The sequence below is a fragment of the Ascaphus truei genome, chromosome 8 (assembly GCF_040206685.1).
Source record: "Ascaphus truei isolate aAscTru1 chromosome 8, aAscTru1.hap1, whole genome shotgun sequence".
Classification (NCBI taxonomy): Eukaryota; Metazoa; Chordata; class Amphibia; order Anura; family Ascaphidae; genus Ascaphus; species Ascaphus truei.
Window position 1 is genome coordinate 18,630,427 of NC_134490.1, and position 24,447 is coordinate 18,654,873.

Here is a 24,447-nt window from a genome sequence, read left to right on the forward strand (position 1 = left end):
ATCCCTGCTTTGTTTCTGTACCCACGTAACTACCCCCCCCCCTTTCCGCCATTCCTCTTAAATGTATATTCCCATTTTTTGTTTTTGTCTTTGAAAATCCAATAAAACACAAAGTTTTAATTTTAAAAAGAATGGATATGGATTTGTGAATTTATTTTTTTTCCGGGACTTTTAAAAATGGCCGCCAGTAGGAAGTGCCAAGTACATATACAGCGGCTTTATATTCGGCTACAGACATGCATTATGTTTTCTTCACATGCAATCATTCAGCATTCAGGACACGCAGCACACAATGGGCAAGAAAGCAAAGGCACCGTACACGCAAAGAAGACTTATGAGGAACAGTGCACACAACAAGGGTTTCATTCTATTTTCTTTTTATTATCCGTTACATAAACCACAGAGTATTTATAGAAACTAAGTAGCATGTAGTGTTTCTCATAACGGGCACACGGTTATATCAAGGGAATAATTAACCTCCTACACAATGTGCACTCGTTGCTGTACCAGGGGTGAGCAACTCCAGTCCTCAACAGGTCAGGTTTTAAGGATATCCCTGCTTCAGCACAGGTGGCTTAATCAGTGGCTCAGTAGAAGAACCACCTGTGCTGAAGCAGGGATAACCTGACCTGTTGGTGGCCCTTAAGGACTGGAGTTTCCCACCCCTGTGCTATACTGTAAATGTGTATTTGGTATAAAATGATTTGTAGCTTCTGGGGCCTGAGTAGTGTTAATTTCAGCTCCCCTGGCTCCAGACATACTTACCGGGAACGGTGTCGCTGCTACTTCCTTAACACACGCCCCCCGCCCCCCCCCCGATGGATGATCTTGGGTCTTCCTATTGGACCGCAGGAGATTTATACCTCCATGGTTCCCCCTGGAGGGGACAGTACCAGCGCCACCTTCAGCAGTGAGTATCTCGGGAGCCAGGGGGTCCCCGGAGCTGAAAATCCCACGTTTCATCTCTGGGGACCTCCTGCTGCCCATAAAAAGGAGGGGGGATTGGCAAAACCAAAACGCAAGTAATGGAAACAGTGCCATTATTCCCAGTAACCTTGTATTAATACTGTCTTACTTTATCCTCCGTTGTGGGCTAGCACAATATTCATCCTTTCCTCTGATCGGGTTCATCATTTCTGTGCTACCGGGACCACCCGCTGATTATTCCCAACAACATATAGTACAGTGGGAGAATGACGCCTGGAATTGTATCTGCCAGGTAGCAATAGGGACAGACCTGCTAGGTATCGGAATCGGACACGTGATCGCGGCCATTTTTTGCCGCTGCCGGGGGACCCTTTGACGCTGGACACTCAGCCACCATTTCGCCAATAAGTGCCAGTTAACTTAAGGGGTTTTAGAGGTTAGGGTAGGGGGTTAAGGATAAGTGTTTTAGGGTTAGGGTTTTAGGGTAATGGATTATGGCAGGGGTGCGCAAACTTTTCCTCGTGCACACCCCTGCCTGCTCTCCTCGGCGCCTTGCGTCCCCCCCTGCCCGACCCCGTTGTCAAATGATGCGTGGAGTCATGTCGCCATGGTAACGTGATGTCACTTGACCCCGCGGCGTCATTTGATGCCAGGTTACCAGGACGAAGCGTCGCTGGAAGCGAAGGTAAGTGTATTATGGAGGCCTCGCGCAGTCCCCCGGCATTTCATTTAAATGCCTGGGGGAGAGCGTGGGACCTCTTTAACTGCTGCGCCACCCCCCAGAAAATCTAGCGCCCCCCAGTTTGCGCACCGCTGTCTTAGGGTAAGGGGTTAAGGTTTTTAGGGTAGGGGGTAGCGTTAGTATTAGGGGGGGTTTCAGGGTAAAGGGCTTACTTTGGTGTGGAAACGGGTGGCAGAGAGATGTCTCCGCAGTGAGGTGAGTGGCAAAATGCCAGAAGCGTCTCGGTCGCGGCAAAACGACCCTGACCAAATGTCACCGCTAGATAACGGGCACCAGAACCCTTTCGCATCTATTGATATGATTTCAAAGTGTTGCCTATGCCGTGATACTGTGCTACAGAGATTTAGGGGAATGTCTACTAAACAGTGCTAGGTAGTAAGGAGTGTTGGAACCATTCAAAGGTGCAATCCCTGTTAGTTTGCAAAAAAAACCGAACCTTGAAAACGACGTCACCGTCTGCCTTTGTAATCAGGCTTGAACCATTTCAATAATTTTGGTTTCTTTGGGAATTAAGACACATTTTCTTGTACTCTAGTCCTCTGAGAGGGGTGGTGGGGACACCTGTCAATCAAGTGTTTACTCATTCTCTAGCCCTCCTTGTTGGAGCCAATAAAACGTAGCAGGGAGGAACGAGGGGGCTTTACCTGTGCAAACTCCTGTTGAGCACATGAGGATGTGACATAAAAGGCAGAGCAAATTAAACCCCTCCCGAGCTTCAGCTCGGCACATCCCAGATTCACTAAACGGTGTTAAGCTTTACCTGGGCTCAATTCACATGAAAGCTAAAGCTTAGCACCGTTTAGTAAATCTGCCCCATGTTTGCAAACTAACGTTAAAAAAAAAAAAAAAAGGCGTCAGTGACTGTTAAAAAAATTTTTTCAAAAAAAATATGTATATGTGTCCATCAACCAGATTTATCTCCTTAACGCTTTGGGTGCCACAGCCCTTCCAGCACGCCGCCGTTACTCAATCCGGAAACGGAAGAGGTCCAGATCACACTCTGCGCTCCGTAGAAAAAGTTCACGCTATGTCACTGGGGCCCCTGGGGCGGTTACTTCTTGGGCCACCCAAAGGGTTTACCATGTCACTGCCACCGTCACATGGCTCATGTCGGTCCTAAGAGGAACTGCAGCTTCAAATGAATGTTCCATAAGGGGGCCTTAAGGTCTAGCACTGTTTTGTAGATCTGCCCTTCGTGTCTTCTTTTCTTGCCCCCCCCCCCCACCCGCCTGCCACCCTATTTGTCATTCTGCCAGCTGTACGAACTAACCAGTCTCTGCCTGCCGGGACTCCAGCTCTGCCTGTTGGACAGAAAGTATCCAGCCAGAATCAGAATGGCCAGTAGAATCCCAGAGGTGACCAGAGCGATCATCGTCTTCTTTGACTGCGTTTGGGGTTGGGAAAACATCAACTCCATCTCGATATTGGCCTGAAAAAGGAACACGTGAAAGACACAGTTAACCCCTCGCTGGTTCTGCTTTTTCTTTTTCTTTTTTTTAATTATGGGACCTGTCGACTATAATTTGATTTGACATTTTTTGTGTGTCAATTTTTGGTGCTAACAAGTGACACAAAGCATCAATAAACGTGCATCCTATATATGAAGACATCATACATATGACGCATCATTTTTTCTTTCAATTATTTTTGACCCTCGTGTTGAATACCTAATTTATGCAATTGAAATGAAAACAGAATTGTGTATTTTTTGTTTATTAGTGTAATATTACTTATTATAGCCACGCTGTGAAATGTTTGTTTTTTTGTAACCTACTGTATATAGTGAAACATTCGTGCTGTGTCAAATACATTTTTTGGGTTGATACATAGCAACTTAAAGGAGAAATTCAAGCCATTGATATTTTTTTTACATAGGATTGAAGCAGGGGGTCTCCGGAGCTGAACCCCATTCATTTCAGCTCGGGGGGGACCCCCTGCTTCCAGAGATACTTAACTCTGAAGGGGGTGCCGGTATCTCTCTGCTTTTTAAAGCTCCCCCATCACATGGGCCAATAGGAAGCCGCACCGATGATGTCACAACTTCCTATTGGTCCCGCAGGGCGCTGGAGCTGTGAACAGCGGCCATTTTGATCCCTGCTAGCCAAGCGCCTACTACAGAGATAAGTATCTCCAGAAGCAAGGGGTCCCTGCAGCTGAAATTAATGGGGTTCAGCTCCAGAGAGCCCATGTTTCAATACAATGTTAAAAATAAAAAATATACAGTACAGGGAATTAATTCTAATAATACAATAAGCGCAGCAAAGTCAGACAATAGGAAAGGAAATTCCTGCCCCAGAGAGCTTACAATCTAAGTGGTATGTTGGGTGGGACTTATAGAGACAGCAGGTGAGGGACTAAGTGCAGTTGGTAGGAGTGACTGGGTGTGGGACAGTTGCCATGAGTCCAGGCTATTGGGATGCTTCATTTAAGAGGAGAGTTTTAAGATTGGTCAGTATTAAATTAGATGGGAGGAGAGGGAAAGAAGGATTTGTGGGGGTGTTTTGTATCGAGGAGTGTAGAAGCTGTTGGGAAAGAGGTGTGTAAATAATGGTGCAGTGTATGGGCACATGGATAGGTGGAGATGAGGTGAGATGTGGATAGAAGGAGGAGAATAGGGAAGTTGAAGAGAACAGAAATGTTTACAAAGGAGTGAGGAAATGGCAAACAGAAAAAACAATAGGGAGGCACAATGAGATGCAGGGAGAGAGGTAGGGGGAGAGAGTTCCCAGGTAGTGGAGGATGGGAGGAGTAGGAAAGAGCAGGAGTATAAATCAGGCCTGGCAGGGCAGTGTAGCAGTGAAGGTTAAACAGCAGCTTAGAAAGTTAGCCTTTACATCTGTAGAAATTGTCAGAGCATTTAGAAAGCCAAGTTCTCACAGTTGAAGAGCTGTTGACAAAGTGCAGAGTCCAGTTCCTCTTGCATTCTTCACCTCCAATTTTAACTCCACGGACACTTCATATGTGACACAGCCATATAGAACCGCCAATATAGACTGATTTAAATATTCTAACAAAATCACTTGACTATACAAATTAAGAGAGGTGTTGTGTCTAATCAACTCAGACAGGCATACCACGGAGATGTTAATTTGTTGATGGTTCTGTTACAGTTAGGGTTAGAATGTATGTATGCATGTATATCTATATATAGCGCCATTAATGTACATTGTGCGTCACAGCAGTAATACATGTGACAGTCATATAAATAACAAATAATATAAATAACACATAATGGGAAGAAGTGCTTCAGGCATAAAAGTAACATTTAGGAAAAGGAGTCCCTGATCCGAAGAGCTTACAATCTAATTAGGTTAGAAGGGAAATCAACGCAAATTCTGCACTAACACAGACTTTAGGGTTTACAACAAGTTTGAACTTGGATTTTGACACACATTTAATTGATTTTGTGGCACACAGATATATATACAGTCTTTTTTTTTAGTACATACCATTTATATCTGTCCATTTCTATGCGCCAAAAACACATACCTTATTTTTGGGGGCACAGATGGAGATATCTGAGCTAAGTACGTAGGCGCACACGAGTGCGATTGAGGTTGACATGCACTAATATTACGCCAAAAAAGCCATTGGTGACGCTCAGTACATAGGCCCCAACACCTGTCCCATTCTTCCTTCTACTTCACCTTGTGCTTAACAGTGCAACATTTAGGGAAAAGATGCCGATTTGTGAAGAACCCAGACTAGCTTGTAAGGAATCTCAATACAGTATATCTAATGTCGATACTTCTTTTATTACAAGCAGGTATAGCCATCTTTGCTATTCCCTTTTTTGAGCTATGCTAGACATATTGCTGTCATTTGCAACAACATTGCCATTGAATCCGGTGAAAACTGTTACATTTGACGCATGCCTGGGTATGTTGGGGTATGTAAGGGAACTCGGATACTTGCTCCATCTGTAGGATGTCACCAATTCCGGCTCTTGAATGCTTCAACTAAACTTATGCAAGTCCTTGCTACATCCGAGCCAATGCAAATTGCTAACAGATTTTCATGGGAAGGTTTTCACTAAGAGGACTTTATTACTCTTGTTACTATGTACCCTTGCTCTGTTTATCTGGGAGCTTGCATGCATCGTGTGCTCCCGAGTTTCAGCCAAATTTGTTGGGTGGATCCATCAATATATCGAGTTATTAAAACAGGTCACACTGAGCCTCTGTTGCAGATCAGGAGTGTGAAATTTCAACTGAGAAAGCAGGAACTTGTGACCATTAGCAGAATTGTTATATGGGAGGTTAAATGGGAAACGTACTACCTCTCTAGGCCAGGGTGCTTTGCTATGCATTGGTAACGCCTTTGGAATCTAAGGGGACAAGTAAAGAATATATATATTTTTTTAGAAAGCAAATATAAAGACTATTCAGCAAACGATTCATCCAGGGAGACGTCTGCTTATCATTTACTGGAGTAACAAAGGAATTGGAAATGAAAAAAATCCTATTACTTTCAATAGGACTTTTTCCTTTGATAAATCTAGTGTTTTTTTATTTGCACTTAGGGTTGCAGCTGGGAGACAGTGATACCTTAAATATTCTCCCCATTATTATTTAGTTATGTACAGTACATTAAGCCATCCATGATATCATAACATACTGTAGACCAAATGGAAGTTTCTATTGTAATACCTTCTTCTGTCACCATGTCTTAAATCCTATAGAACAGAGTCAGAATAAGTTGCCCACGGAGCAAATTGGGCCAGATTCCCTGTCAATGAGTGACTCTTGGTATGTTATTCTTGCCGTGGACACTGAACAGATATGACTAGATGTTTGCAAGTTCTACATCTGCTGGAAGAGTTTTTGGGTTCACACCGAAGGAAGGAAGTTATTCTCAGGATATAGTCCAGAAGATTGCTGTGAGACCCTTACCGAAAAACATTCCCCAACAGGTCCCTAACAATGGAGGCGGGGGAGCTTATTTTTATGCCCTCTAACCCATTAGCTGATTTCGGTCTGGGAGAAATCTTGGCAACTTTTATTGGACCAATATCAAAATAATTCATAATTGTTTTTGCTCGTGAACCTGAGAAGGAGAAGGTGGAGCCTCTATGGTCTTTTAAAACGTATGCTCAACAGCTGTGTATACATTGTAACAATGACTAGTATAAAGAATGTTTCAGATAAGAACAAACTCTAATTAGTCTGTTTTTCCGAGTTGCTGTAATGTTGAAATCCAATCATGAGTTCTAGTTTCACTTTCATGGTTCTAACCCTTGGAGTTGCACTTACTGGCTTTCTAAACTCCCATACTGTTTTCGCCCTCAACCTTCTCCGTTAGCATGCCACTCCGTGTATCTAGCACTCCAGCTTGACTTCATTTTTATAGAAATTACCTCTTTTCTTAAAGGGGTCTGAACTGCAAGGTGTTTTCTTCATGTGTACAGTGCTTTCCAAACCTCACTGGTCTCTTCTTCATGTGTACAGAGCTTTGCAAACCTCACAGGTCTCTACTTCACAAGTACAGAGCTTTCCATACCTCACGTCTCTTCATACTGTATGTACAGAACTTTCGCAACCTCACAGGTCTCTTCATGTGTACAGGGCTTTGCAAACCTCACAGGTCTCTGTGAACTGTGGCATTCTCAACATCTTTTTTGGGGAATAAATTACACCTTTATTTTTATTCATCCTCTAGCATCCTGTATGCCCGACTAAGAAAAATGCCTTTTTAAAAACAAATATCACTCTGTGCTGTCTTTTTGCTATTCACACAAGGTAAAGGAGTTGACTTAACTGAAACATATTTACCTCTTTAAGCTTTTTCCGTTGTGTTTCCAGCTTTGCTGTCGCTTCTAAAATGTTTAAAACACAAAATAATGCATTTAAGAAAAGTGTATAAAGCAGGGGTGCTCAACTCCAGTCTTCGACCCCTCCCTAACAGGTCAGGTTTTCAGGATATCCCTGCTTCAGCACACATGGCTCAATCAGTGGTGCAGCCTTTGACTGAGCCACTGATTGAGCAACCTGTGCTGAAGCAGGGATATCCTGACCTGTTGGGGGGGGGGGGGGGGGTCTTGGCTGGAGTTGAGAACCCATGCTACAAAGCGCTCCGTGTAGTGGTCGTGGGGTGCATGAGAGTCAAACCTTTGACTGGTCATTATGGTCATGTATGAATATTTTAATTAGCAGTAAATTTGTATTTGCCATTCAATTTGCTTAAATCTCACATTCACAATAAAACTTAACTCTTGGCACCATTTTACAGTGTGTGGAATTCAGGAAAGGGTTTTTTCGGGAGGTTCAGTACATAGACAATCTGTGAACGATTTGGCAAATTCTCACACTATTAAATAGTTTTTTTTTTTAATTAACCTGTGCATCAATAGCCAATAGTTTTTAAAAATTTCTTAGCATCAATAAAATCAGCCAAATTTACCGCGACATAAATATCCTATACTTATTTTCTACATCTTAAAAATGCAAACCCACATGGCTGGTCAGAGAACAGCTGAGCGGGACGTTGCCTGTGCAAACTCATGTTGAACACACAGTGACATCAGACAAAAGGCAGAGGAAATCAGAGCCCGCCCAAGTCTCAGCTAATCATGTTTTCAAACTAACTTGATTTAAAAACACCTTTATGGGTCATATTTGGGTAAATAAAATGCATCGTTCACTGATAAACTCATACAGAAACCGATTACTTCAAGTTATTGCTGCTAAAGGTGGTTCTACAAGCTATTGAATCATAAGGTACACTTAGTTTTTCACACATAGCTTCTCCATTTTGGATTTATTTTTGTTAAATAAATCATGACACGGTGTAATATGTCATGTGTACACACACACACACACACACACGGTGTAATATGTCATGTGTACACACACACACACACACACACACGGTGTAATATGTCATGTGTTGTTGTTCACCTGAGGTTGTATTTACCTATTTTTAGACCCGCTAAGGAACAGATGATTGTTATTATTATCCTGATATGTAACACCATAGAATGGAATTCACAGAGGGCGTACTTTCTTTTCCCCACAACTGTAGAGTGTCTGTAGCAGCTCTGGCTGGGATAGCTGGAGTTTAATGCTCCCGCGTCACACGGGACAATAGGAATCTGATGACATCACAGCGTCCTATTGGCCCTCAGGGCGCGGGAGCTTTGAAACGTCTCCATCACACGAACCTTGCTAGCCGAGCAGAGCGGCTAACGGTACATCCTACGGAGGTAAGTATCACCAGAAGCAGCAGGTTCCCGGAGCTAAAATTAGCGGGGTTCAGCTCTGGAGACCCCCTGCTTCAATCCTATGCTAAAAAATAAAACAAATTCGCCAAAACGTTCATTACAGGATTGCCTCTTTAAATCCTGGAGTTAACGTAGAAATGTGTAAGTTAAAAGGATCCTAATGGTTTCCATGTAATCTTACTTTTATATCCTGGAGTGTATAACAGGATATAATTACAGAGGGATGAATTTTATAGGAACTTATTCTTGCCCAGAATTACATCCCTCTGCCTACTGTATGTTCAGTTATAGTGGCTGAACTTGCTTTGTGACACAGTATTATGGTTATGCCAAAAGAACTAGAGACTAATGCAAGAATCGGGAAACAAACATGGCTTTCTAATAATATTTCTTATTAATAATAGCCCTATTAATCTCAATTCTCTTTACTTATATTCTTAGTTAGCTGATTTCCAGGTGTTTATTCGCTTTTACCTCCTTCACCCCTCCTGTTTTGTTAACTGTATAGTCAACATTTAATAGTTTATCTGGTTAGAAATGTCAGTGTTAAAATAGAAAATAGAAGAAAAGATCATTTAACAACTTTAAAATGTCACACAGCAATTACACTGTATGTTTCTAAAGGAACTGCATGCATATCTGGATACCAATGTGATTGTTTGTAATATACTGTGCTGGTAACGTATATTTTGTGTGTTCCATGTATCAATTCCTCAATAAAACGATATTTAAAAAGAACAAACATGTCACTGTCGTTAATACACTTTTTGCCTAGAAGGGATTGCCAATGTTCTAAGGGTTAATTCCTAGCCACCCAAAAGATGCCCAGGTTTTGCATTACCCTTTAAGGGCGTTTGTGATAGGGTGTGTTCCTTACCTTGGCTTAAAGGAGGTGAAATGAGGAGGATCAGTTTAGGATTCGCTTCTGATGAAGACAGGGTTAAGTTACAGCTGGTGATGTTTGTGCCAAAGGCATCACACAGAATTTCTTTCAGCTTATTCTCCTTTCCATCTCTCAATTGTTCCTGCAGGAAAAATAAATATATAGATAGATATATGGAATACATAATAAAGTCCCACTACAGAGGAAACCACAATTCCTCATTAAATAAATACTTCAAGCAGGGACGCAGACAGATTTCCTCAGGACTAGAGCTTCGACTGGTGCCCCCTCCCCCCCATGTTGGTGGCCTTGCAAACCCCCCTTTCCCACCTTCTGATGAGCCTCCACCTCTATTCCCTCCCTCACACCTCCTCGCAAGCCCCCCTCTCCTTATGTATTTCTCTTCCCCCCCCTCTGTCACTCTTCCCCCCTCTCACTCCTTCCCCCCCTTCCTCTTCTACCCCTTCTCTCCTTTCACACTCCCTCCCTCTGTTATAACTTAATTACCCCCCCACATTCATTCCCCCTCCACACACACAAAAATTACCCCCGATACCCGTACAATCCCACCCACTTTACCCCCCACCCAAAATACAATAAAATACCCCCCCAAAATACAATACCTCCACACACACAATACAATTCACCCCCCCCCACACACACACACTACTAAATACAAAATACATCACACACCTATCTTTGGGTGGTCTGAGGCCCCTGGTGCCCCAGCTCCTGACGGGCCTCCCTCTCTGTAAGGCTGAGCCTCTCTGCTGCCGGTGTGCTCCAGAATCTGGGCCCTAAGTCGTGCATACTTCCAGAGAGCACCGACGGGAGAGAGGCCCGGCCTAACAGAGAAGGGCCCACAACAGCTGAGGATAGACGAGGCTGGCAGCAAGCAGGGACCTGGAAGCTGGACGCAGAAGTTGGACCTGACTGTGCCCAACTTCCTGCGCTGGCCCTCTGCAGCCGTGGGGCCCGGGACACTTTTCCTGGCTCTACCCCCTGTTGATGGCCCTGACTTCAAGTAATAAGGATAGGTGATGGTGCTAACAGGGCGGTTAAACATATATTTGGGCACTGAGATGCAGGAAGGGCCTTGTGGTAAGCACTCATTGAATTCCCCCTCAAATACTTGTCTCACTGCCTTATAGTGGTAAGAAGGTGACAACAGGTGTACAAGATGATGTATAGTAGCACTTGTCCTGGTAGGTTCAACCATACTATGAAAGCTTAAGCAATATACACGCTATAGTGGGAAAGGTACTTGCTAATGTAGCCCCCTGTGTATGCCAAGCAACACATGTACACTGCCCAATTGCAGGTCCCTCTCCATGGACTTGTGATAACCCAGTAGCAAGGCTTGTGACGGAGGAGGCACTATGAGGGAGAGTAAGCTTTAATACTGGGGCGGCCATGACAGTGGGCAGATCTGCACGGAGCTGGGAGAGTGTGGCTTGATCCAGAGTCTCCTGTGAAATGGGACCTGGACATGTCCCGCGTGGAGACTGGAGAGCTGATCGACGGAGAGTCCAGCTGCTGAGAGCAGAGCCGAAGAGAGATACAATGCTGATAAAGGGGATCCCCTGATGGGTCAGAGGAATAGTGGTACCACAATACAAACCTTTGCGAAGTACAACCCACATTGACAATACATGAGCTCCATCGGGTTACCACTACTACAAATATAGGCCTGATCACTCAGGATTGGGACGCCTATTATGTTGACTATCACACCCACACATGGGTAGTGCTTAGGTGAACTGTAATTATATAATTTGTACTGTGGCTTGAATGTGGGGATCCTATTCATAAGGATGACAGGGTTACTGTTAGCCTGTTTGCTATATATATTTCATATACATAAACCTGTTACATACATCCGAGTGTTGTGTCCCCTTTACTAGCCCCACACACGTGTGGTAGCTAACCAAGGTATATGGACTTAGGCCCCTGCCTCAGCATCAGGCGTATAGTCTGAGGTATATTAAAAAGAGAGGGGTTACACTAACATTCAAATGAGGTCGGCAAGGCAAGTAAGGCCTCAATCCACAAGTATGGAAGACACCGAAAAAGCAATGGCCCTTGTTCTGTGGAGGTGAGATTTACTCTGGTTTTAACAGCGTTTAGGAAGAAGGCATGATGGCAGAGGTTGCTAAGACTCCCCGGAGGTTAAACACAGCTGTAATTCAAACCTCAATTCAAAGAGACAGATTGGTGGAATTTGCGGAATGTGAAAACGTCAATGAATGAGTTCTTTAAGAAGAATCCAGAAAATGGACATGAAGGGGACCCAATGGAATAAAGAATGGACATGAAGGGGACCCAATGGAATAAAGAATGGACATGAAGGGGACCCAATGGAAGAATGACATGGGCTATATCCTAGCAAAGAAGAAACACCTGATTGAAGACTGCACAGTCCTAAACTGTTTTGAGTGATCATCGACTGGCTCGCTGCCGATTACATCTGAATGGGAAGACGGAAAGAAGAAAACTGATTCAAAAGAAGAAAAAAACAATCAAGAACCTCAACATCAAGAACCTCAAGAATATCCGCAAAGCATTTCAACTGGAACTGAAAAATCACTGCAGCTTGCATGAAATGCATGGGGGTACTTTAACGAACAATTATGAAGAACTTCTTAAGATTGTAGTTGAAAGCGCAGAAAATACTGGAGGAGTCGCTAACGAAAAGCAGGATCAGAAAATATCAGAGGAAACAAAGCAGTTACTGAGGAAACAACAGGAATGAAACACTCACCAGATGCAAGAAGAAGAACTGTATATGCAGAGCAGTGTAAAACAATCTGCAAATATATCAGTACTGATGGAACCCAATGTTACTTTGATATGGTAAAGCACTCTATTGAAGATAAGAAAAGCTTAAAGAAAACGAAAGCAGCGATTTATGATTGGGAGGAAGCAAACTTTTCACTGGAACAAGACAATGGATCAGCAATAAAAGATTGTGCACATACAGTGAATATATATATATATATATACACATACACACACACACACCCTATTTTATTGTTAATACATTGTCTTGTTTATATAGAAACATCAATATACCGCAGCAGTTTTTTGGAGACACCTTATCGACCATTTAATTAGGGTGTCTATTGTCACCGGACAATGTCCTATTGCCTAGCACTGCTTAGTACATCTGTCCCATGATCTGTCAGCAATATGTTGACTTTTGTTGACGTTTAGTGAACTTCTACATTGTAGCATCTTTCTCAGAAGCCCAGAATATGACCTGGAAACTCCTTATTCTCATAAACGTGAGCACGATCGTACCTGCGGTGTGAAAATGCTGCATTAAAAGTGTTTTGCTCTGCACCCAAAATAAATGGGACTTGGTGTCCACCTCGTTAGGTGCGGCACGTAACTGGATAAAAGCAAAGGAATGTTGTTGTGTTTCCTAACGGGGTCTGAGGCTTCCCTCCGTGTCCCTGTGTAATTTGCAGAACAATGCTAGGAAACAGGCAGTACCGGCCCGTCAGGGAATATTTATTCCATTTATTTGTGAAACGTTCTTAGCATCCTCTCAAGGAGCCGTGTGCGGAAAACCAGAGGGAAGTGTTTGTTTTGACGCACTGCAGGCTGCACCTTTCTACTTGAAGATGTGACATGTATAAGAAGCGTCGAACTTACAATTTTCCAGAGATGGGTTAGCACCATTTTCAGGCCTGGGAGAGGGGGGGAGGGGGGTGTTTTGTTGCAATGAGAATAAATTGCGCACAGATCCACCAAGCTCAGTTCAATCAGGGCTTATAATGGGTCTTACCTAAAACAGGAACGGACGTAAATATGGTGCCCTCCAATCAAATTATATGCAAAATGAACATGCTTTATTGAGCTTATCAACATAGGCGTAACATCCCTGTTATTGTTGCGTTAACTGCCAATAACGTGATAAGCACGCCTTAGCGTGACTCTGATCCGGAAATAGGTCTTTAGCTCGAGTTGAATAAGGGAGGAGAGGGAATTTTTTGGGGGAATAACACGTTAACCTTCATGGACTTTAGTGGATGTGCAATGTGCTGATAACACGTCGGTTGCATATAATGTGCACGTCCGTTATAGGTAACGCTATGCTCTTTTTGGGAGAAAACATGGCGTAATGTTATGCTATCGTCCTTTGAAGATACACTGTTAGTGTTAACGTGATGTTAAGTTGGGTTAACGCCTCAGTAAGGGACTTAACAGAGCCTTGTAGATCTGAGCCCATGACAAAGAAGTCCATCCCAGTGTAATGTGTGCATTGCCTCTAACACACTCCTCAAGCTGATGCACTTGGGAATGTACATTAATACACTTGGAGCTATGTACCAAGGCAATTTTTGGAGAAAAATAGTGTTGTTTTCACCTTGCACTAATATGAATTCTTTTTTTAATCACCAGGCTACACTTTTTGGTTATATGGAGCAATAGGGGGAATTATAGGGAGTGGTTATATACAGGCAAACCCCGCTATGCGGACCTTCACTTTACGGACACTCGCGAGTACGGACATATTTACACTGGCACCGTTCCCCTGTGTCTGTACGCTCGCAAGTACGGACACTTGTTCAGCCCTACAGACCGCCGTAGTTGTGTGACGCGCGGGTTCCCCTCGCCCAATTGGAAAACAGCAGCTCGCGCATGGGCCTGAGAGTAGGGCACAGGCGCGTCCTGAACAGCAATACCGGCTCCCGACCTCTACCCAAGTGAAAAAAGGGAGTGCTTCACTTTAAGTACATTTTCGCTTTACATACATGCTCTGGACCCATTGCGTACGTTAATGCGGGGTATGCCTGTGTTACATAGTTACATACATGCTCTGGACCCATTGCGTACGTTAATGCGGGGTATGCCTATATGGAGTAATATGAGGAGTTAAAGGGAACGGTTATATTGAGCAATAGGAGGAGTTATAGGGAGCGGTTATATGGAGTATGAGTGTATTCTTATTACATGATTTTACTATTTAACACAAAGGATTTTATGCCAAAATGTGCGCCCCTATTAGTTATAGTTTTTGAGGAAATATAGAGTAATCGGAGAAGTTATAGGGAATAGGTATACCGTATATAGTATAATAGGAGTTATAGATGGCGGTTATATATGGTGCAATAGGAGTTATGTGGAATCTGGATGAATAGGGAGAAGTTACAGAGGGGGTAACCTGACTGTATATGATTATTAAATGTTCAGTACCAGTATCTTAGAAACTGTCAGGTCAGAAACGGTGGTAACTTTACATATAAAACTGCATTAAACCAGTGGCGTAACTTCAATTCTTAGGCCCCCCTGCAAATCTTTTTTCAAGGCTCCCCTCTGTGACTCTCTTTCCCCCGACTCTCTAACTCTCCCCCCTCCTCTCTAGGGCCATGGTTATAGTCCACGCTGGTGCACCTCTGCGCACACTCATCGCTTCGTGGGCGCCTCTCACCTGAGCGATGTGTGAACTTGGCTGCAGGAAATTGGGGAGGCGATTGGGAGGCGATGGGGAGGCGTGGCGGACGCATCACGAAGCTGGTTCGCCCTCATTGGCTGAACTGTTCACGTGACGCTGACGTCATGCGACCACGCTTGAAAAGACAACTTTTTTGTCTTTTCAAAATGCGGTCCCGCAATCGCGCTCCGTCATGCGCGCGCACTAGGGGGCGGCCGCATAGGGATTAGGCTACTTGTGTTTGGCGCGTGTGCGCCAGCACCTTCGCGCTGAGTATAATCTCAGCCTAACTCCGCTCCTCCTGTAACTCTCCCCTCTCCTATCTAACTCTCTCCGCTCCTCCTGTAACTCTCCCATCTCCTCTCTAACTCTCCCCTCTCCTCTCTAACTCTCTCCGCTCCTCCTGTAACTCTCTCCGCTCCTCCTGTAACTCTCCCCTCTCCTCTCTAACTATCTCCGCTCCTCCTGTAACTCTCTCCGCTCCTCCTGTAACTCTCTCCCCTCTCCTCTCTAACTCTCTCCGCTCCTCCTGTAACTCTCTCCGCTCCTCCTGTAACTCTCTCCCCTCTCCTCTCTAACTCTCTCCGCTCCTCCTGTAACTCTCTCCGCTCCTCCTGTAACTCTCTCCGCTCCTCCTGTAACTATCTCCGCTCCTCCTGTAACTCTCTCCGCTCCTCCTGTAACTCTCTCCCCTCTCCTCTCTAACTCTCTGCGCTCCTCCTGTAACTCTCTCCGCTCCTCCTGTAACTCTCCCATCTCCTCTCTAACTCTCCCCTCTCCTCTCTAACTCTCTCCGCTCCTCCTGTAACTCTCTCCCCTCTCCTCTCTAACTCTCTCCGCTCCTCCTGTAACTCTCTCCGCTCCTCCTGTAACTCTCCCATCTCCTCTCTAACGCTCTCCGCTCCTCCTGTAACTCTCTCCGCTCCTCCTGTAACTCTCTCCGCTCCTCCTGTAACTCTCTCCGCTCCTCCTGTAACTCTCTCCGCTCCTCCTGTAACTCTCTCCGCTCCTCCTGTAACTCTCTCCGCTCCTCCTGTAACTCTCTGCGCTCCTCCTGTAACTCTCCCATCTCCTCTCTAACTCTCCCCTCTTCTCTCTAACTCTCTCCGCTCCTCCTGTAACTCTCTCCGCTCCTCCTGTAACTCTCTCCCCTCTCCTCTCTAACTCTCTCCGCTCCTCCTGTAACTCTCTGCGCTCCTCCTGTAACTCTCTCCCCTCTCCTCTCTAACTCTCTCCGCTCCTCCTGTAACTCTCTGCGCTCCTCCTGTAACTCTCTCCCCTCTCCTCTCTAACTCTCTCCGCTCCTCCTGAGTCTGAAAGAAAGGTGCCTTCTAATGCAGTGAGATCACAATCTGGATTAGTTGTTGTCCTGCACAGTATTAATCCAGACTGATACATTGTGTCTTGTGGAGTCAACTCCGTTGCTACTTACACAGGTAATATTTTCTTGGTGTTGGAAGCTGGCAACTATCTCCTTCGACGCGATGTTCCTGCTGCTCTGACATACCACGCTGACCTAAAATTCAACAGGACAACAAGCGTGAGTAGCATAGAGGGGACTGTGCACAGAGTCAGGGGCAAGGAAGGAACCCACTCCTTCAGTGCTACACAGGAGTTGTTGATGACACTGAAAGTATCTGAGAGGCTACATGCAGTAAACTGCTTTAGTGATAATCTGGCGCTATTGCAAGGAAAGACCCATTGAAGTAAATGGGGTTTTCTGTGCAGTAGCGCTGAATCAGCGGTATCGGAGATTACAGAATAAGGGCCTATGGTTCCTTCCTAATCTTGACAGCTCCTGCTTCTGCTGGAACGGCACAAACCTTTCCTGTTCAGCCAGTATTTTGCAGCAAGGAAAAGGATAGGGTTTGTTCCATAAATGTACCCCTGGAGTAGGCTGCACATTGCTCTTTGACAAAGACCCAGGACTATATTTACTAATACATGGCCTAATCATTTGAATATGGCTTATGTCCGTGCTTTTTACATTAAAAGAAATTATTTTGCCTTCCAGTCCCATTGTGCAATTGGTGCACAGATCAAAAGGGCGACTGGAATTTTGGCCCTTTAAATATCCTATTCAAAATAATAAGGCAGGGGTGGCCAACTCCAGTCCTCAAGAACCACCAACAGGTCAGGTTTTAAGGATATCCCTGTTTCAGTACATGTGGCTCAATCAGTTGTTCGGTCATTGACTGAGCCACCTGTGCTGAAGCAGAGCTATCCTTAAAACCTGATCTGTTGGTGGCCCTTGAGCACTGGAGTTGGCCACCCCTATAATAAGGATTCCACACAGAGTGGACTATATTAAAGGTGTAATTATCATAGCTGTCCAGAAAATAACCTTTTGTAGAGATTTGTAGTCCAGTTGGCTTCCTTAAACTAATCTAACCATGCTAAAAGCAACAACTTATTTTGGCTTTCTTGAAATTAATTACATATTGCATTTCTTCTGAACCTCGGAATGTTTTCTTTGTCCTTATCCCATATCCTGTAGAGAGGCAATAAAGATAAGGGGAGGGGAAGAGGGAGGGGGGCTTTGCTGATGTAAACTCTTGTTGAACACATAATGGTATCAGACAAAAGGAAGCAGCCAGAGGAAATCAAACCCCTCAGCACACCAGATTTTGCTAGCAAAAAAGAGGTACCAGTCACCCAGATGCGACCCTTTAAACATGTCACTGCTATTAGTGCACTTTGGTCCAAGGAGGGACTGTTCCCTTTAATAGGGTTCTTTCAGTAGGCGGGAAACACCCTTTTTTTCTCTTGATCATTCTCTCTCTCTGTCAATCTCGGCTCCATTCTATTTGTCTGTATCATTCTCTGCTCTGCATCCTCTCTATCACTCTGGGACCCTATTGTAGATCTTCTGGAACCCCAGGGTTTGGGAGCGGTGCACATTTGATGGAAGTGGTTCAAGAATAGTATTAGCAGAGTACTTCTATACAAGTCAGTGTATTGGTGAAAGATGAAGGGATTGGACGTTGGACACACACTTACTGGATTGAATGGCACCGTTGTCATCCTGTCGACGTTTCCTTCCAGTGTGGGGCTTGTAGAGTTGACGATGGAGGAATAATACAACGCGGGTGATGGAGAGGCAGCAGAAGAAGGAATCTCCGTCTCTTTGGTTCCTTGAGAAGCTGCAGAAGATTCCATAGTTTTGGTAGTGTCCTCGGGAGTCGGTTCAGAGAGAATAGTGGTGTTAGAGTCGGACACCTCGATACTTGACGCGTTGAGTGTAGTAGCTGCAGTTAATGCTACAGTAGTTTCTGAAAGTCCATGAACATGCAAATCAGTTTAAATGAAATGCTGTGGGGTGTGCATATCAAGGCAAAGTGATGTTTGCTTAGATGCACTGCAACTATTATTACGATTATTATGGTCAATACTTCATCCATCAAGTTTATTTCTCTTGAAATAGATCATTAATAGCCCTTGATAAAAGATGCAGGAGAAGAATGCCTCAATTGAATTCACAAATTGTCTTGATACATGAATGCTTGTATACATCTGGACATAATTGACCCTTCTGATTCCAGAGGGTGTTAAATGCAATGTTCCCTAACCTGAGATGGAAGCGTGATAGCATGAAGGGCCCCAGAGTATCACTACGGGGGTTCCTTTTTCAAATCCAAACCCCTTTTTTGTGTTTAAAAAAAGTTTCTAAAATTAGGCCTATGAAGCTCTGTCCCAATGTTTAACCAGCTTAGGGTCAGACACAGACAATGCAGTTAGAGTCAGATCCTGCGTTAACTGCCATTGACTTGAATAACATTTAACATGGCTTCAAGCTCTGATAAACCTTAGTGAATCCCACCCTTAGACCAGCTGCCTGTGACCCAAAGGTCCCACCTGAATCTTGGATGAGCATTGGCTGTGATGTGTTTCCGATGCTGGTGGAATTTTTCATTGGGAATGTGGCTACTGTGCTGTGCTGTTCTGATGCCACTTGTGGGGAACTGTGAGGAGTTGTGGACGATGTGATTGAATTGGTAGAATTAGCATCCTCCCCAGCTACAGCACCTTAAAACAAAACACAGAAGCATTTATGGGGACATGTATCAACATCCAAAAAGTGCAAATAGAAGGTTGTTATGACACATTTCTCCATTTTCCGTTGGCGTCAAATGTTAGTTTCCTACGTGTGACAAATTATTATCCCGTTAACACATCTTTACATTCCCGTGAAGCAAATCTAAGATAAAATAGTCACTCGCTGAGATGCAGAGTTTGATACATTTAATGGGGAAAAGCAGAGTAGCAGACGAGTCTGAGACGTGAATGTGCTCACAAGTGATATTTTTATTTGCTGTATGCTATATGGTGGCAGTTTTTTGTCACTTTTTCTTACCCACTATAACTTATTTAATATTCATTTAATTATAATCTGTGTCAGGGGTGTTCAACTCCAGTCCTGAAGGTTTCCCCCGCCCCCTCCAACAGGACAGGTTTTCAGGATATCCCGGCTTTAGCACAGGTGGCTCAGTCAGTCCCAGCTTCATCACAGGTGGCTCAATGTGTCTTCGACTAAGCTTCAGCTTGAGCCCCCTGTGCTGAATCTGGGATATCCTGAAAACCTGACCTGTTGGGGGATATTGAGGACTGGAGTTGAGCACCTCTGATCTATGTCATGTAACTCCTCCTATTGACACTCCCCAAATCACAAACTGACACACATGGTACCAAACTTGGAGCAAAGATCTAAACTAGCGTGTCCAAAATGACACAACTGATTTGAGAGAGTTTTCTGCCTGTACTTCCTTATACCAAGCTGTGTAATGCAGCTCTAGGGAATCATCCAAGTTTAAAATGGACTAAAAACTAAAAAGTGACATGTTCAGTGTGCTCATTTGCATATCATTACCCAGAATTCTCATCTGCAGTTAAACCACTGTGTGACGTGTGTCTGAGGAATATGTACAGTTCAATGTTATATAGGCAAATAGATAGTAATCATTAACCCTGTTGCTGCTGGAGGAGCCAACCTCATTGATGGAGAAGGTCTAAGCGTTAGATGAAGAGTTTCTCCAAAACCAATTGCAGATGCACCAGCCTCATCTCCTCCCAGCCAGACCCTGCTATCCTCACTTAGCGTCCCATAGAGAGAAGCTGTCACTTCTCATAAGCATGGGATGCCTCTTACGTGACCCTCACAAGTGCGTATAGAACCTAAACAAACACCTTGCTGATGTTTTCCAGATGTCTCTTTAACATCTGGCTGCTCCAGATTCTGCATCCACATGTGCACAGTGGAAGTTTTAATGCTTGGCTGTTGCTATTGGTTGATTCTGTTCTCGCAGGCTTAATCAGTCTCCCTACTGCAACAGCGCTCTCAGATTGATCATATTGAAAAGCCCCTTTGCTTTATAATGAGATTCAATCTGGTGCTGATTCATGCTGCAGGTTTGCAGCAGGGAGTCTTTGATAAACAGCAGCAACTGTAGTCTATCCCAGTGCAGAGCTTCTCAACTCCAGTCCTCAAGGTTCCCCAACAAGTCAGGTTTTAAGGATATCCCTGCTTCAGCACAGGTGGCTCAATCAGTGGCTCAGTCAAAGCTGAGCCACTGATTGAGCCATCTGTGCTGAAGTAGAGACTGATTCAGCCACCTGTGCTGAAGCAGGGATATCTTCAAAACCTGACCTGTTGCCCTAGTGCATTCTAAAGCAGCATAACCTTTTCCCCTTGCAGATACCATCTTGTTGGCGCTGCCCCTGTACCCTTGAGCTGTGAGCTGTGACAGATCGGAGTTTCAGTGCCAGGGCTCGGGGTCTTATCTTACAGTTGTGTTTTTAACGCACATTTGTTTTTCTAGCAGGGAGATTAAACTGAATCCAAAACAAAGCTCATGGTTAAGGCACGGCGGTGACGTGATGGAAGGATGGGACAGCTAGGTCTGGGAGAGCTGCACACTCAGCGATCTCACAGTGTGGGGGGGGGGGGGGGGTGAGAGGTGGGGTACCCCGCATACAGTATGATAGGGCTGCTTGTCTGTCTGAGGCAAGGGTCAGAGGGCAGTCTCACTCAGCTACAAACACACACATTCCCATCAGTTTGCATCAGCGGCCGATGTATAAGGATTGTCAATTTTGTGTTCGTACGATTGGTGCAAGTGATTCAGGTACAGGTCAACGTCACCAGAATCCGGCTAAAGGGAGAAGGAAACTGCACCAGTTATAGGCGCAAATTTGGATCCATCTCATAATATTGCGCTCTCCTTCCCCAACTCCTCCAATAACTGCTCTTCAAACGCTCATAGCACCAAGAGGAGCAAAATTGGGGCAAAGCACATTGATACATTGACGCTTGATACAGTGATACTGAGTGCACACGTTCTGCACCTGTTTGAAGCAATGCTCCAGTTTTCAATGCTGGATTCATAGGCCAAGATGTACTAAGGCTCATTAAATCAGGACTCATGCCGTCACGTTACCTAAAAACAGGAACGGACAGTATGTTCTTTGAGTTAACATGGTCATATCCTCAAAGCTAATTGTATTCATAAGAAAAAGCACATAGGACCAAATGGGACTCGTATCTCTTGATGGTTGAATGAGTCTGCATCAAGAACCCTGCTAATAATACAATAAATAACAAATACAGACCATAAAAATATGTGACATCTGTGTAACACATACACAAGAACAACTGCATAAAGATATCTATTTAATATACTCGGTATATGACAATATTATACACTCCCACATACAATACTCAACATAAATATACAAAATGTTCTAAATGTTACCATCCCCAACCCTCCCCCCCCCCGAAAAACAAATGTAAATGACCAAATAGCAAAGATTGCATTAACATGCCTGTAAATAGAAAGAGACACAGTATGGCAATGTATAAGTTAAAAAAATAAATAAGACAAAGTGTCTATAATACTAGGTAGCCATAGCAGAGTATCGTTAGCTAGTACAGGTCAATCTGAAAAGCACTTAATAATAAGTAAATCATATTGTGTGTCATATATATATATATATATATATATATATATATATATATATATTTATATATATATATACACAAAGAATAAAGCGGGACCTGTGATAGCAAAGTACATGCTTATAGTATTCATCTGTTGAATAGGTAAGTCCCATGTGAAAAAAGGCAAAGGTTAAAAGTCATAAGGAAGGCTTGTTTCACCTACAGTATTAGCAGGGTTCTGCATGCAGGCGCATTTAACCATCCAGAGCAGGAATGCTCAACTCTAGTCCTCAAGCCTCCCCAACAGGTCAGGTTTTCAGGATACCTCAGCTTCAGCACAGATGGCTCAATCAGATTCTCAGTCGAGTACTCTGATTAAGCCACCTGTGCTGCAGCAGGGACTGATTGAGTCACCTGTGCTGAAGCAGGGATATCCTGAAAACCTAACCTGTCTGGAGGGCTTGAGGACTGGAGTTGGGCACCCCTGATCTAGAGATAGGGGCCCCATTTGATACTAGGAGCCTTTTCTTTTGTAAAGCGTTTTAAGATGGGAGTCTTACACCCCATACATCTGAGTTCAACTTCTTTTTCATGACTTGCAGCGAGACTTTTCCCTTTTCGCTCTCTTTAGTTATATGCAAAGGCAATGTCCGCATTACAGGAGGGCCCCGGGTATACAGCGGGTTCCGTTCCAGGGGCCCGCCATACAGTGAAAATCGCCGGATAGCGAATCCGGCGATTTCAGTTGTTTCAGCATTCGCAAATCGGCATTTTTGCCGTTCTGCGCATGCGCGGCCTATGGTATCCGCGCGCAGACTACGGTCTGCGCATGCGCGATTTAAGAACCAAGATGGCGGCCCCCTTCTCGGTGCCGGCGTATCAGCGGATCGCCGAGAAGCGGGGCCCTGCTGTACATCTCATTAGCACAGGCTTAACGCCTGCGTGGGACGTTATGTCAGTCTTGGTGTTACTCTTATCCAGGCCCTGAAAGGCTCGAGTGAAGAGAAAGAGGAGAGGGGAATAACACTGTAGGGGAATTTCTATACAGTCTGATGCGGCAGTTGCAGCCCTTTGCAGATGCAAATCACCAGTGACTGATTCAGGGGGAAAAGAAGGAAGATGTTAAAACCAGACACAAAATGTGATATTATTTGAATAAAATGTGTATTACCTAACATGTTCCTAACTGCTCCTGTAAACTGTCACACAACTGCAACATCAGCCACAACGCATGACAATTACACTGGGTGCTATGGACATGTTTAAACGTATTCTTACTTTATCATTCAGATTGAGTATGACTCTCTGAATGACATTATTTTGTTAATTAAAGTGAGTCTCACTCACTGGAAGGTAGACTGAGTCACTGGGAGAGAGTTGTATTACTGGAAGGCAGACTCAGATACTGGGAGTGAGTAGTATTACTGGAAGGCAGACTGAGTCACTGGGAGTGAGTCGTATTACTGGAAGGCAGACTCAGTCACTGGGAGTGAGTCTTACTTACTGGAGGGCAGACTCAGTCACTGGGAGTGAGTCTTACTTACTGGAGGGCAGACTCAGTCACTGGGAGTGAGTCGTATTACTGGAAGGCAGACTCAGATACTGGGAGTGAGTCGTATTATTGGAAGGCAGACTCAGTCACTGGGAGTGAGTCTTACTTACTGGAAGGCAGACTCAGATACTGGGAGTGAGTTGTATTACTGGAAGGCAGACTCTGTCACTCACTGGAAAGTGGCCTCAGTCATTTGAACTGAGTCTCGCTCATAGGATTGCAGTCTCACTCAATCTTCCAATGAGTTCTCTTATAGACCAACAGAATCTCGCTTTTTTTTCCAATTAAAATGGCAGTTTTGGGTCCAGAAACCCCCAAATCTCCCTTCTTTCAGTGCTTAACATTTGACATCGGTGGACAAGTACAGGAAACCTCTGGCTGCCACTGGGCAAAAAGTTAATAATATCATAATAGGAAGATCCAAAATAGATCCTAGATGATTTCAGTCAGGTCCCACAATAGCTGCAATTTAGGAGTCTGTTCTAAATTAGTCAGAGATCGGTAGGATTGTGAGCCTGTGACATGTGAAAGGAACGGGCTGGGTGGAACTCTGCTCTCTGGAAATGTCTGATAAAATTCTTCCCCTTTTCACTGTGGGCCAGACAGGATGCGTGCAAATTGTGTTCAAAGGCAACACACAAAGGAAACTGAGCTGAACGATGACATCAGCCCTGTTACTCTCTTTCTGGGCATTTAACCTGCCTGAATCGGCGCTGATAAGAGAGAGAGGAATGTTAGGTGAAATATACT

General features: G+C 44.3%; 2 protein-coding genes across 4 annotated transcripts in view; one reads left to right on the forward strand and one right to left on the reverse strand.

Annotated features, from left to right (window-relative positions):
• The window catches only part of NOLC1 (nucleolar and coiled-body phosphoprotein 1), an 89,425-nt gene that overhangs the window by 24,842 nt on the left and 40,136 nt on the right, over positions 1 to 24,447 (forward strand). The gene's annotated exons all lie outside the window — the stretch shown is intronic.
• Positions 1 to 24,447, reverse strand: part of LOC142501179 (hematopoietic progenitor cell antigen CD34-like) — a 36,285-nt gene that overhangs the window by 3,235 nt on the left and 8,603 nt on the right. The window contains exons 1-7 of one of the 2 annotated variants that reach the window (XM_075610666.1): positions 21,554 to 21,629; positions 19,067 to 19,237; positions 18,212 to 18,483; positions 16,644 to 16,727; positions 9,766 to 9,913; positions 7,441 to 7,484; positions 2,940 to 3,098 (exon numbers count right to left, since the gene is read on the reverse strand). In XM_075610666.1, the coding sequence (XP_075466781.1) occupies positions 2,940 to 3,098; positions 7,441 to 7,484; positions 9,766 to 9,913; positions 16,644 to 16,727; positions 18,212 to 18,483; positions 19,067 to 19,237; positions 21,554 to 21,617 (942 nt within the window). In that variant the 5' untranslated portion in view covers positions 21,618 to 21,629. Of the gene's footprint in view, positions 1 to 2,939; positions 3,099 to 7,440; positions 7,485 to 9,765; positions 9,914 to 16,643; positions 16,728 to 18,211; positions 18,484 to 19,066; positions 19,238 to 21,553; positions 21,630 to 24,447 lie in introns of those variants that run through there. The other variant, XM_075610665.1, reaches the window with a different exon arrangement.